Source organism: Capricornis sumatraensis, chromosome 2 (assembly GCF_032405125.1).
Source record: "Capricornis sumatraensis isolate serow.1 chromosome 2, serow.2, whole genome shotgun sequence".
NCBI lineage: Eukaryota > Metazoa > Chordata > Mammalia > Artiodactyla > Bovidae > Capricornis > Capricornis sumatraensis.
This window is the reverse complement of record NC_091070.1, coordinates 95668082-95683082: the sequence shown is the minus strand read 5'-3', so window position 1 is coordinate 95683082 and position 15001 is coordinate 95668082. Positions and strand designations below refer to the sequence as shown.

Genomic DNA, 15001 nt, shown 5'->3' with positions numbered 1-15001 from the left:
GGTGCTTCCTTCTGATTAGATTCGGGTCAGGAATTTTTGGCACCTAAGTGATGAGGTGTTCTCAGGGGATCACATCAAGAGGACTGTCAGTTTCCCCCCTTGTAAACCTACTGTCTTTCCTTATGTAATCTGTAACCACGTTAGCTTTCCTAAGGGCCCCGTTAATCCTTGGCTGATCAAACCACTCCTGTTTGAAGCACCTATTCCACCATTATCCTTGTCGATATTTGCCCGAGTGCTAGTTAACCCACCAATTAGTCTAAGTCTCCCAGATCCTCACTGGCTTTGCCTGTGACTGGGGCAGAGCCACGTTCACAGTCTGACATCACTTGCAAGATGTTCATGTTTACCTTGCCACTGATTTTCTGTGTGTTTGCATCATATTGACCGACGTTTACAACATCCAAGTCAGTGAGCAGGAGACCCAACAGGGATTCTGCAGTGATGGGCCAGGGAAAGCTGCCAGGGCTCGGTCAGGTCATTACTGAATCTTGCTCATGTTAGGGTAACTCATTTACCTACACAACCCTAAGGACTGTGAGGACCACTGTGGTATCTGCCGTAACAAAAATACTACGTGAACTCTTCTGTTTCAGAGCAGCGATTCCAGCTATGTCCTTTCTCGTTTCTTGCAATTACACTAAGGAACAATGATTTACGGAAGTTAATAGAGTCCCTTATGTGACTTTAATTCATAATAATGTCCATGGCCAGACTCCCACACCACCCGGTTTGTGCCCAAATGCTCCTTACCTCTTAAGACATGCTGGTAACTGGATAACAGGAACTGTAGGTGCTCGACCAGCTCATCCCATTTCTGCCACTGGGTTTTATCTGACTGCAGAGATAGTAAAAGCAGTTGGTAATAAATTCTTTCCTCAGTAAGAAGTTTATACAGTTTTTAAGTAACTTACAAAAAGCTCAAGGATTAAGGAAAAGGTGGTCTGGGCCTGGGACTGAAGTAGGGAAAAACATACCTGACACTTGAGCAGTGATGTGGAATTGTTCAGAAAATAGAGGGCCTGGGCCAGAGACAAGGGTAGGCGGGTGGGCGTCTCACAGCTGTGGAGAAATATGATTTCCAGCACTTTGCAGCGTAGCAGGTGGCTTTCCATGGTAGTAAAGAACATCTCTCTGCATGGAGGAGAGAGAGTGCACCATCACAACTATTGTTTCAAGGAACGCATACCACAATTCTCCCTGAATGCTCTAACCTTTGCCTAAACAGAGAAGGCTAGGAAGGAATACAATGAAGGCCTACAAAATCACGAAGCCTGTGGACAGGGCAGAGACAGATTCGTGCATGAACTGACAACTGCCAGAGAGCTCCTTGACGTTTGAAAGCGAAAGACTAGTTTAGGACACGTGAAGAATTACAGCATACTCTAACCAAGAGAACTAATCATGAGATTAAATGTTTCTCAATGGCCATAAAGTGCCATAACTGGCACAAAAGAGGAAGATTATTAAGAGGAATAAAAGAGGGTATTGCTCTCGAAAAGCTCATGGTTGAACAGGGGCAAGAAGTGTGCAACAGGAACCTAACGCGCAGGGCCAGTGTGTACACGGTGTGGTGGTGCCCCCACGACACAGATGGGAGAGCACACTCGGTCGGGGCTGGAAGCAGCCTCTGACGGGGGAGACGGCACGGGCGGCAGTGGGCTAGGGGAGTAAGGAAGGCCCAAGGTAAGAGGCACTCCAATGCTAGGAGAGACATGGCGAAAAGCAAGAAGCAAAGAGATATACACATCTGGGGCACCACAGCCTTCTTCAGTTTCAAGTCTCTAGGACTGAGGAGTCCCCGAGGGACTTGGCCAGCGAGGGTGGGCTGAGCGCACTGAGGCTTCCGAGAAGGAGAGCTGTAAAACGAAGGCTGAGCTTCGGGAAGGTGAATCCCACTCACTGTTCTAAACACAGTGTCAGCTTCCCCCCGAGAATGTGATAAATTTCAGATGCACAGGGTGCATCTCTGGACTGCCTAAAGGCTTCTGCCTGAAGGTTTGGTTGGTGGTTCTTGCCAGGTCTGCGCATCAGAGCAGTTTCTGAGGAGTAGGCAGTGAGCAGATAAGGAGATGGCAACAACAGAACCTGCCCCAGATATCAGGGTTCTTTCTGCTACAGCTGTCCCTTTGCAGTGGGGCAACATTTGGAAAAATAGGGGGCTTTTGGTGCCACTGCTGCTTGTAACAATGATAAATAACAAAGTATCTATTAATTTTTGTTTTCTTCTTCCCTTTCCTTTTGCTGTTCCACCAGACACGTTATTAGTGTAAAAGCAAAATTTTAAAAAGCAGAATAAATAATTCTAAAACCTTTGCTTAACATTCTAAAGTATTAAAAATGTCTAAAATATTTATGAAAATCCATGTGATCTCCTTAATGTATTTTTTAGTACCATTCTATATCTTCTGTGACAAATTTTCTTTAATACAAAGGACTCCAAATTATTACATTCCTAAGATATTCTCCAAATTCTTTTAAAGTCTAATTTCTACTCTGCATCTGGTGTATGACTTTCACAGACAGTTGATCTATTCAATAACTTTTAATTTCAAACTGTATTTTCTCTTCCAGTTTTGACTCTAGAGCCTGCATTTATCCTGGTTTTATAATCCAATACGGCAAACCCAGAAATATACAAATAACAAGAAAGTAAATGTGTTGGACATAGTAGGAAATGGAGGTACAATTATCTATAGCAATTCAAATTCACATTTTAAAAACAAGATAGAGAGGAAGGCTAACTTCCAGATCCAGCCTTAACAAGTATATCTGGTATTGGATTTACTCTCCTTTTATCAACAATTATAAACAAAATATATGAAATAACTATTTTCAGGCATTGGATAACCTACTACAAATGACTATTGTTCTTGAGAGAAAGGGGAAAAAAGGTGGTGAACTCCATGTTTACCCCAGATTTCCTGCTGGGGGCACTTTCTAACTAAGGCCAAGGAAAGTATGGGTCCTAAACAGAAAGCAGTGGATTTGTTGGACGGAGCAGAGACTGGAGGTCAGGGGAGCTGAGGTGGCTGGAATATCTGTAATGGTCCCCCTTGGCACATGGACAGGGAGATAGCCAAAGCCTGGGAGAGAACAGTTAGTGAGGGCTGTGAGATGAGTGGGGATTCGGGAAAGTGCCCAGTGTTGAGAGAGATAGGGTCTCAACGAACTAGAAGAGAAATCGCAATTGAACATGTTGGGCTTTCGGGGACAACCCCAGAAGACTAAGCTACCGGACATTAGTCTCTTAAGAAAGGCTGCTTTAGAATACCCTTACAGTTTCTAGAAACAAGCTTCAAAAGGAGAAAGCTAACCTGCTAATAAATCACTATCTGCCAGACTGGAAGTCAGTATTCTTGAAAGGAAGTCAGCAGATTTCAGATTCTCAACAATGGACCATTCATGTTAGGCATGCAATAAAAAAGTATTAGACAAGGGAAAAAACAGGAAAAGGAATCCATACCCAGGATCAAAATGCCCAAAGAAACAGACCAATAGATGACACAATGTTGGAGTTAGTAGACAAGGACTTTAGAACAGCTGTTATAAATATGCTTAGATTAACCAACCAACCAAGATATATATACACGAATGAATAGAGGGGGACTCTCAGCAAAGAGAAATGGACACTCTACGGATGAACCAAATGGAAGCTCTTGTTCTGAAAGATATAACATCTGAAATTAAAAAAAAAATCACTGGATAGGCTTACCAACAAATTAGGCACCACAAAAGAAAAGAAAAATCAAGGAGGAGGAAGTGCAACAGAGAGAGAAAAAAAGACAAGTCAAAACAAAATAAAAAAACAAAAAACAATAGAAGAAAACACCAGAGCCGTCATGTTCTGTGGAACAGTGAGACACAGCCTAGCATATGTGCACTTGAATTCCCAGAAGATGAGAATTCAGGCCAAAAAAAACCACCCAAGATATTTCAAACTTTGATCAAAAATATTAACTCACAGATTCAAGAATCTCAATAAACCCCAAGCAGGGTAAACACAGTGGAAACTACAACTAGTTACTGTAATCAAGTAGACGGAAAAAAAAAAAAAAGCAGCAGCCGGAGAAAAAAAGACACATGACGCAAAAGGGAGCAACAGTAAGAAATTCTAATGACTTCCCATTAGCAAGCCAGGAGAGAGGGGGACAGCTCCAAAACAAGGAGAAATACCTGTCAATCTAGAATTCATATCAAGTAAAAACACTATTCATATATGAAGGTGAGATAGCATGTACGGATAAACAAAAGCTTTGCATTACCAGTAGACTTGCAGTACAAAAAAAATTAAAGAAGCTAAGTTCTTTACCTGGAAGAGAAATAATACCAAATGGAACTTGGATAGTCAAGAAAGAAAGAAAGAACACCAAAAATGGTAACTGTGTGGGTGTGATATGTGTTTTTTCCAGCAACACAAAGCAATTGACTCAATTTTGACACTATTTACCATAGTGTCAGATTCCGCAGGGTAAGGGCTCAGGCCTACAAGGCTGCCCTTGCATTCTCTCTTTAGATGCCAACCCAAAGTCCAGGTTGTCAATCTGTGTGCTTCTGAACCAGGTAGCTATAGATGGGAGGTTCCCAGGACCCCCACTTAGCTTTGATTAATTTGCTACAGGGCTTACAGAACTCAGACAAACCCTTTGCTTACTAGGTTACCAGTTTGTTATAAAAGGTATAACTCAAGAACAGCCACATGGAAGAGATGTGTAAGGTACGGGGCAAGGGTGAGGCAGGTCCATGCTCTCTGGGTGCATCACTCTACAGGCAGTCTCCACCTATTTACCAACCTGGAGGCTCTCTGGACCTAGTCCTTTGGGGTTTTCAAGGAAGCTGCATCAGACAGGCATGGCTGATTAAATCAGTGACCCCTGGTAACTGAACTCAACCTCCAGCCCGTCCCTTCCCTGGAGGAGGGGATGGAGCGGGAGAAGGGAGGGTAGAGGAGAGCTGGAACGGAAAGTTCCACTCTCTAATCACATGGTTCCCCAGGCAACCAGGCCCCAACCTTCAGGTCACCAAGTGGTTTTCCGAAAGATACCTCATTAACGGAACAAAAGATAACTTTATTAATTACTCTTATCACTTAAAAAACTCCAAAAGAGCTCTGTGCCGGGAACAGGATGAAGGTCTCTCTCAAACCCCGCCCCCCACACAAGCTTGGATGGTAAAGAATCTGCCTGCAATGTGGGAGACCCAGGTTTGATCCCTGGGTCAGAAATATCCCCTGGAGAAGGGAATGGCAACCCACTTCAGCATTCTTTCCTGGAGAACTCCATGGACAGAGGAGCCTGGTGGGCTGCAGTCTGTGTGGTCACAAAGAGTCGGACACGACTGAGGACTAACACTTACTTCCTTTATAGATATATTTCTTATTATAGGTTACAATATCACAGATAGGTGGAACAAAGACCGTTCCCCACCCACATCCCTGAATTTCTTTTAAAAACAACTGTTTAAAGCAAAAACATGATTCCATCCCAGAGTAAAATGCATGACAACAATAGCACAGACAGTGGATGGGAGTGGATAAATGAAAAAAGGGTTATTAAGATTTTAACATTACATGTTATGATAGAGTACTAATTCAAGGTAGACTCTAATAAGAACACATATTGTAATTCCAAGAGCAACCATTAAAAAAATAAAACATCTCTGAAAAAGCATTTGATAAAATTTAATATCCACTCATGATAAAAACAGAAAACTAGGAATAGAAGGGAAATTCTTCAACTTATTAATGAACATCTACCAAAAAAGTCCTAGAAATAGCATCATAATTAATGGTGAACTGACATTTTAATTAATCAATAATTAATTAATGAACTGAATGCTTTCCCCTAAATCATGAACAAATCAAAGATGTCTGCTTTCCCCTGGATCATAACCAAAGCAAAGATGTCTGCTTTTGCCATTGCTATTCAACATAATATTGGAAGTTCTAGTCAGTGTAGTAAGGCAATAAAAGGCATACTGACTGGAAAGAAAGAACTAAAACTTTCCCTACTTGCAGATGACATGATGGTCTACACAGACAATCCCAAGGAATCTCTGGCATGAGAGCATTTTCCATAAAAAAAAATCTGATAAGATACAGATTTCATCAAAATTTAAAACTTGCTCTGTGAAATATCTTGTTAAAGAGGATGAGAAGACAAACTACGGAATGGGAGAAAATATTTGCAAACTACAGATCTGAAAAAGGATTATATCTAGAATATATAAAGACTCTGGAAACAGGAAAAAGCAAAAATTCTGTTAAGAACATGAGAAAAGAAATATTTTAGCAAAGATGTTATACAGTTGGCAATTAAGCACATGGAAAGATACTCAACTTCATTAGCGATTAAAGAAATGAAAATAAAAATCACAATGAGATACCATCATACACTTATCAGAATAGCTAAAATAAAAAACTGTTTTAACACCACCAAATGCTGGTTAGGATGCAGAGAAACTGGATCATTCATACTGCTGGGGAGAATATAAAATGGTAAAGCCACTCAAAGTAACAGTTTGGCAGTTTCTTTAAAAAAAACTACATAAGTAGCTATTATATAATGCAGTGGAGAAGGAAATGGCAATTCATTCCAGTATTCTTGCCCGGAGAATCCCATGGACAGAGGAGGCTGGTGGGCTACAGTACACAGGATCGCGAAGAGTCAGACATGATTGAGTAACTAACAAACAACATATAAGGCAAAAATTGCACTCCTTGGCATTTATTCCAGAGAAATGAAGATTTATGTTTATTCAAAAAATCTGTACATGAATGTTTATAAAAGCTTTATTCATAATAGTCCCAAATTGGAAGCAACACAGATATCCTTCAATGGGTAACATGGTTTAAAAAAAATACCAAAGGTATATCCACACTATGGAATACTATTCAGCAATAAAAAAAGATATCACAGCCTGCATGAATCCCAAGAGAACTATGCTAAGTGAAAAAGCCAATCCCAAAAGGTTCCCTACTGTATGATTCCCACTTATATAATATCTTGAAATGATCTAATTTTTAAAATGGAGAATAGATAAGTGGTTGCCAGGGGTGGGGTGGGAGGGGAGTGGGTAGGGTCATAAAAGGTCAGAATTAAAATCCTTTTGGCGCTGGAAATGCTCTAAATCTCATCTTGTGTCGTTCTTGTGTCCTGATGGTGACACGTGCACCAAGTTTCGCAATGTTACCACTGGGCAACCTGTGCAAAGAGCACATGTGGTAGCTCTGTACTATTCCTGTCAACTGCATAAGAACCTATAACTACGTCAGAATAAAACTTTATTTAAAAAAGTTAAAAAGCTTTGCTTGTGCTCAGTCACTTCATTCTCTTTGTGACCCCATGGACTATAGCCTGCCAGGCTCCTCTGTCTGTGGAATTCTCCAAGCAAAAATACTGGAGTGGGAGGCTATGCCCTCCTCCAGGGGATTTCCCAACCCAGATATCGAACCCAGGTCTCCTGCATTGCAGGCAGATTCTTTACCGTCTGAGCCACCAGGGAAGCCCAAAGGGAAGAATAGAAAATACTTGATTAATCCAAAAGAAGGCAGAAAAGGAGATAAAAATGAACAAAGAACAAATAGTAAGCAAATAATAAGATGACAGATGTAAAACCAATAATTGATTAAATGTAAATGGAATAAATAACTCTAGTTAAAAGGCAGAGATTGCCAGCTGCCTAAAAAGCAAATCTGACTATATGCTGTTTACATTAAACATACCTTTTATAAAAAAAAACTTTTTGTTAGACTCAAAGAAGAGTTGCAAGAATAGCACTAATAATTCCCAAATACCCTTAGTACTTTTCATGCAGATTCCCTAAATGTTAAACATTTACCATATCTTCTTTATCCTTAATATCTTTTAGCTTTTTTGAACTATTTGATAGAAAGGTGTAGGCATGATGCCCATTTATCCCTAAGTTCTTCAGTGTATAATTCCTAAAAACATTTTCTAAGGTAACCAAGTGAGTGAGTGAGTGAGTGAAGTCGCTCAGTCATGTCCGACTCTTTGCGACCCCATGGACTGTAGCCCACCAGGCTCCTCCCCCATGGGATTCTCCAAGCAAGAGTACTGGAGTGGGCTGCCATTTCCTTCTCCAGGGGATCTTCCCAACTCAGGGATCGAACCCGGGTCTCCTGCATTCCAGGCAGATGCTTTAACCTCTGAGCCACCAGGTAACCAAAAAAAAAAAAAAAAAAAAAAAACCAGAAAATTAATCTTAATGCAACAGTATTATATTAACTGTAGACTTTAATCAGATTCTTTTCACTGTCCTAATGTTGCTATTAATAGCAAAAGAAATCGCAGGTTAGCACTGCATTCAGTTGCCTGTTTTTTCCAGTGTCCTTTGATCTGGAACAATTCCTCATTCTCGCTTTGTCTTTTATGACATTGACATTTTGGAAAAGTGCAGTTCAGTTTTTTTCGTAGAACATTTCTTATTGGGGATTTCTGATATTTATCCATGATTTGATGGAGGTTATGCATTTTTTGGCAAGAGGACTGCAAAAATGTTTTGTGCATCCTGTCAAGGAGCATATGATGTCAGTTTGCCCCACTGCTGGTGTTAATTCTGATTACTTGACTCCATAGTAAAGTTATTTTTCACTTCAAAATTAGTATCTTGTGAGAATATACTTTCAGACTATGCAAATATTTTGGTACGCCACAAAATTTCATCATTTTAGTACCCAGTCATACCTGAATTAATTCTTATTATGATGCATGCGGCTCAGAGGGTAAAGCGTCTGCCTGCAGTGTGGGAGACCCGGGTTCAATCCCTACGTCGGGAAGATCCCCTGGAGAAGGAAATGGTAACCCACTCCAGTACTCTTGCCTGGAAAACTGCATGGACAGAGGAGTCTGGTAGGATATAGTCCATGGGGTCGCGAAGAGTCAGACATGACCGAGTGACTTCACTTTCACGATGCATGCCAAATGGTATTTTCCCCCCAAATTCATAATTTCTTCTTATATTTATTAGCTGGCTTTCTACTATAAGGAAGAGAGCCCCTTCTCTTCCTTCCTATCAGTATTAGAATCATGGGTTATTATTCTATACAACAGTGTGTAGTCTTTTACTGTCAATATTTATTTTGATACTCAAATTATCTCAGATTTAGCCAGTGGAAGCTCTTTAAGCTTCTTTTGTCATGTTCCAAACATTCTTTGAACATTTCCTCACTTTTTGGATCAAGATGTTCTGGGCTCATTTTATACTTTATCTCAGGTCTGGAATCGGGCATTTCTTTCTTTTTTTTAATATAAATTTATTTATTTTAATTGGAGGTTAATTACTTTACAATATTGTTGTGGTTTTGCCATACATCAACATGAATCCGCCACAGGTATACACGTGTTCCCAATCCTGAACCCCCTTCTCTCCTCCCTCCCCGCACCATCCCTCTGGGTCATCCCAGTGCACCAGCCCCAAGTATCTAGTATCATGCATTGAACCTGGACTGGCGATTTGTTTCATATATGATATTACACATGTTTCAATGCCATTCTCCCAAATCATCCCACCCTCTCCCTCTCCCAAAGAGTCCAAAAGACTGTTCTATACCTCTGTGTCTCTTTTGCTGTCTCGCATACAGGGTTATCGTTACCATCTTTCTAAATTTCATATATATGTGTCAGTATACTGTATTGGTGTTTTTCTTTCTGGCTTACTTCACTCTGTATAATCGGCTCCAGTTTCATCCACCTCTTCAGAACTGATTCAAACGTATTCTTTTTAATGGCTGAGTAATACTCCATTGTGTATATGTACCACAGCTTTCTTATCCATTCACCTGCTGATGGACATCTAGGTTGCTTCCATGTCCTGGCTATTATAAACAGTGCTGCGATGAACATTGGGATACACGTGTCTCTTTCAATTCTGGTTTCCTTGGTGTGTATGCCCAGCAGTGGGATTGCTGGGTCATAAGGCAGTTTTTCTTAATAAACTCTGGTTCCTTTTTGTGTAAACTAGTATTTAGAAACAAAGATCTGAGTACTAGGTCTGCTCATTGCTACTAGGGTGTAGTTGTTCCTATGCTCTCTTAGCGGGTAGAGGTAGGAAAGAAATGTATGAATGCACACACACATATAATATATACATAAATGCTGACACATCTACTTTTATTCCTGTATCTATCTATTTATTAGGGACCACAAGTTCAAATTGATGCCTCCAAATCCAATCCGGCACCACAGGGTTCCTTCTGTCCTTTCCGCTTTTCATATGTGTAACTCCCTTCTCTGACAGTGAGAAACTTGGCTCTCGTTATCCACAATACATTTAAGTGTTTAAGCCTAGAATACATATAAGATAGTTTTTGAATTGTTCATACTTCCTGTGAAAAAGAAATTTACTAACTAGAGTTTAATATTTATTTACACTTCATTTTTTGTCTTTAGCCTGAGGGTATTTAGTCCAAATACTGCGTTTTAACTTATTTGGATGGGCCGGGGAAGATGAACAGTTATCATAAAAGGATAGTATTAGGGATCTTTGTGGTGATGGAACAGTTCTGCATATGTTGATTGTCTTGGGGATTATATGAAGCTACACATGTGATAAAACTTAGAACTACATATGATGAGTGCAATCTGGGTGAAATGGGTGAAATCTGAATATGTTCTGTAGATTATACCAATGTCAATTTCTTCTTTGCGATACTGTTACAGTTATGCAAGATGTAATCACTAGGGGATAGACAGTGAAGGGTATAGAGGACCGCTCTTACTAGTTTTTACAACTTCCTGTGAATCTTTATTTAAAAATAAAAAGTAAAGAAAAAAAGGTTGCTTGGGCTTGTCCTCCCCCCAACTCTCATCCCTCAGCCCCATTTAAATGAATAATAATTCATTTAAAACACAGGTTAATTTGTTTGTATTGCTTGTTAGGCTCTCCTCCAACTTCCTTACGATTTATTTTTCTGAGTACATAAAACATTAACATGGTTCTAAAAGTCTAAAAGTTATAACTATACAAAGAAGTATATTCAGGAAATACTATACTATCAATACCAAATTAAGGTCATTATCACTCCAGCCCAGCACCCTCGCTCCTTTCCTGCCCATCTACCCCTGTATGTAAACAATTCGATTGGTCTGCATTTATCTTAACTATGTTTCTTTTTTTTACAATTATAATCATGTATATTAAAAATGTTCTCCTTCTTATATATATATTTATTATGCATACTCTATGTATTTTGCTTTGTTTACTTAACAATATATTTTGGAAAACAGTTCATAAAAATTTTGCTCCTATTTTTAATATTTACTCTTTTACAGCTACATCTTCATTTTGTAGATATTCCACAGACATTCAACCACTGTCCTATGTATGGGAATTTGGGTTGTTTCTAGTATCTTGCAATTATAAACATGCTGTTGTAGATATCTTTTGCATATGTATTTTCATACTGTTAAACGTGCATCTTTAGGATAAATTCCTACACATGATTTTTCTGGGTCAAGAGATTATGTACATTTAGTTTTGTTAGATATTGTAAAATTTCACCACACACACCCCTGCCCCCCACCGGCCGTAACACTTGTACCACTTTGCATTACCACCAGCAATGTATGGCACCTACCTGCTTTCTCAAACCTTCACTAACAGAGTGTTTTATAGTACTTTAAAATTTTTACTATTTGTATAGGTTGGAAATAGTATCTCAGTGTAGTTTTAATTTATATTTATTTATTTTTTATATACATTTCTTTAAAGATAAATGAAGTTGGATATTATACAAAAACAAAATTACTATCTCTAATAAACATAGATGAAAAAGCCCTTAACAAAATATTAGCAAATTGAATCTGTCATGTCAATAGAAAAGAATAATATATTACAATCAAGTAGGGTTTTTTATTCCAGGAATGCAAAGTTGGTTATAATACGAAGGAATCAATCAATGTAATTCATCATATCAATGGAATGAGGGAGGAAAAACTGTGATTATTTCAACAGATGAACAAAATACATTTTATAAATTCAAATACCTATTCTTCACAAAACACTGAATATCTTAGACAAAGAAGGAGGCCTTCTCAATCTGACAATGGGCACCTATGAAACATCCACAGCTAATATTATACTTAATGGTCAAAGACTGAATATTTTTCCTCTAAGATCAGGAATAAGGCAAGGATGTCTCTTCTTATCACTTCTCCAACATTCTATTGGGGGTACCAGTCCTTGCAATAGGGTAAGACAAAGAAGGAAAAGGTATACAGATTGGAAAGGAAGAGATTAAACTTTTCATTTGCAGACAATATATTGTGTATATAGAAAATTCTAAGGAAATCACAGAAAAATTTCTTCTAGAATAACTGAATTCAGCAAGGCTGCTGGATTTCTACCACTATCAGTGAACCACTGAAAAATAATAGGTCACATAAGTTATACTTTTGTCAGAACTTTGGAATGATACCTATGTAAATTAGTTTATATCATTTAACTGCATGTAAACTATACATAAACTTTAAAAGATTAAAAGGTAAGGCCATATAAAGTATCTTCTAGTATAATTTGGGGTGGTTGCAAATTTTCCCTTCCTGAAAAGTTTTAAATTAGGACCAGGTTTCATTTAAACTATTTTTGTCTATGTTTAGTTTAAATTTGTTTACAGTTACCCACTCCTTAGATTTCCCATCTCTCACTAGAATCTGGGCATAAATAAATAAACAGTATGGGAGCTGGATCCAAATGAAATACTAACAAAGTGATAGAGCAAGCATGATTTTATGAATGCTTCCTTCTGGCTGACCACTGTAATGTACTGCCTTCTTTGAACTGACCTTGCAATTAGGAAGTCTTGGGTTTAAATCTGGATTCTAAATCTGATTAGCGATGTAAACTTTGGCTAGTTATTTAACTATTTAGAGTATTTTTTTCATTTGTTAAATGGGAACAACATTATAAAGCTTTATAAAAACATGAGATAATTAATGTAACAATGACTGGCACATTGTATGGACCCAATTAATGTTTGTCTTAATCTTAGCAGGGTAGTTTAACTAAATCTTTATTACAATTCTATTTGGAATGACATTTTCTTCTAACAGAGGAACCAGAAATGTACAAGAGTAGTCTTGGTTATCAACTGGGAGCTTACGGGATGGGGTGGGAAGCAGAAAAGGAGCTGACAGAGATTCCCTCAAGGGTTACCACCCTACAGTAGCTCTCCCATAGTTACTTCCTGTTCCAGCAACTGTTCATGAAATTACAGTCATGGTAGCTTATTTTCCTTCCTTTGGATTCTAAAATTACTGGTTCAAAGGAGGAATCATTGGTCCTAGCCAAGAACTCTTATTTCTTTGTCTCTTCCTAATGGAATGCTTCACTAATTGTTTAGAGAAAGTGAATTCCCTATTCTTAATATCTGGGCTCATTCTACAGGTACAACTGTACTCACTCTTGGATCACCTCTTCTTCCCCTTATATGGACAGGCCTATTTCATCCAACAAGACTTTAGTAAACATTTATACCAGGCTCTCTGGCTGAGGGTCAGAGAAGATGGTAGTGCTTAACAGCTAAAAACTTGAGGGATGAGTGAAGTTATTAGACAAATGGATAAAGTGGGAAATTTAGGCTGCATTTAAGGTAACCTGCCTCTTCCTAAGAAATTATGCCTTAGTAGCAAATAACAACAGTTGGTTGAGAAACTATTTCTTTCAAAGGTTAAAGAGACAGGAACTATTTCTCTACCCTTTTTCCCCCTAATAAAACTACTGTTTGGAATTTTCTTTTGAAATTATGTTCCCAGATCAAAAAATAAAACAAAGCTAAGACTCACCTCTGACTCCTCTCAGGAATGTCCAGCACAAACCCAAACATCATTTCAGCAATTTTATTGGAGCTGCACGTGGGGGTCCTGTCCACCTCTACAGCGATAGACAGCATCCTCTGGAGCTGGCATACAATCCTGAGTCCAGAACACAGAACACAAATGAGCAGGAGGGTCCCTGCTGGCTGGGATGAGGTGCCTGTCAGTGTACTAAAGGCTCTTGTAAAGCACACACTAGGTCAGGGAGAACTACTCAAGCATCAGCATGCTTTTATTAGCAATTTCACCTACCTGAATCCCTTTTGCCAGATCATACTATCAACCTCTCAGAACCTGGGGTTGCGCTGCAAAAGCAAGCTGCTTTTAAGTTCAAAAAATAGAAACATACAATCTTTCAAAAAATATAGTTCTTGTTGCTTATCTATTTATTAAAAAAAAAAATTTTGGCCATGCCACAAGGCAAGTGGGATCTGTTTCCTGACCCAGGATCAAACCTCTAGAACCTTCCTCAATCTGCCCCTGCAATGGAAGCATGGTGTCCCAACCACTGGACTGCCAAGGAAGTCCGTAGGAACATATAATCTTAAGGCTCTAGAGAGCTTTAAGGATATCTAACCTAAAACTTCTATATTCTACCGGTGAAGAAACAGCTCAGAATGACTAACAATTATCCGAATTTCTCTGACAGGAGAAAATACAAATTCACTACATGGTTTCCTCCTGCTACTGGTCCCTTTACAACAGCCTTTCCCTAAGTTCAGCGTCAGAACTTCAGCTGGTGAAGCGTGACCCTCTCTCCCATCAGACCTAACCGTGGGAGAGACCCAGGCTGAAGGAGGGAATCTAAGCAGCCCCTCAGAAGGTGAGCCTCACCTGAAGGTAGCCTTTTCTAATGTGCACTGTTATTTGTGAGGCAAAGAGGGGCTCTGTTTGCAGAAAATCTGCAGCCAGGGACACAACAGGTGGACCAGAGTCAGATCAGATTCTGGCTCTGCAATGACAAGCTATTCAATTTTTGACAAATTACTAAACTGCTCTGAGTCAAAATTCTCTCATCTCAAAAACGGGGAAATAACACCACCTATTTCATAAAGTTGTGCTGAGTAACAGATCTGACATATAGGCACTAGTTAATGGTAAACAGCAGTGCCTACTGTTGTTAAGGTCATGATAAATTTTCAAGGACTCTAATTTTATTTTTCTAATAT

The 15001-nt window shown here is 39.1% G+C and overlaps 1 protein-coding gene across 1 annotated transcript in view; it reads right to left on the bottom strand.

Moving 5' to 3' along the window:
- The window catches only part of SIMC1 (SUMO interacting motifs containing 1), an 82838-nt gene that overhangs the window by 8411 nt on the left and 59426 nt on the right, over positions 1 to 15001 (bottom strand). Inside the window, exons 6-8 of the mRNA XM_068965438.1 lie at positions 13803 to 13931; positions 978 to 1134; positions 754 to 838 (exon numbers count right to left, since the gene is read on the bottom strand). Coding sequence (XP_068821539.1) covers positions 754 to 838; positions 978 to 1134; positions 13803 to 13931 — 371 coding nt within the window. The remainder of the gene's footprint in view (positions 1 to 753; positions 839 to 977; positions 1135 to 13802; positions 13932 to 15001) is intronic.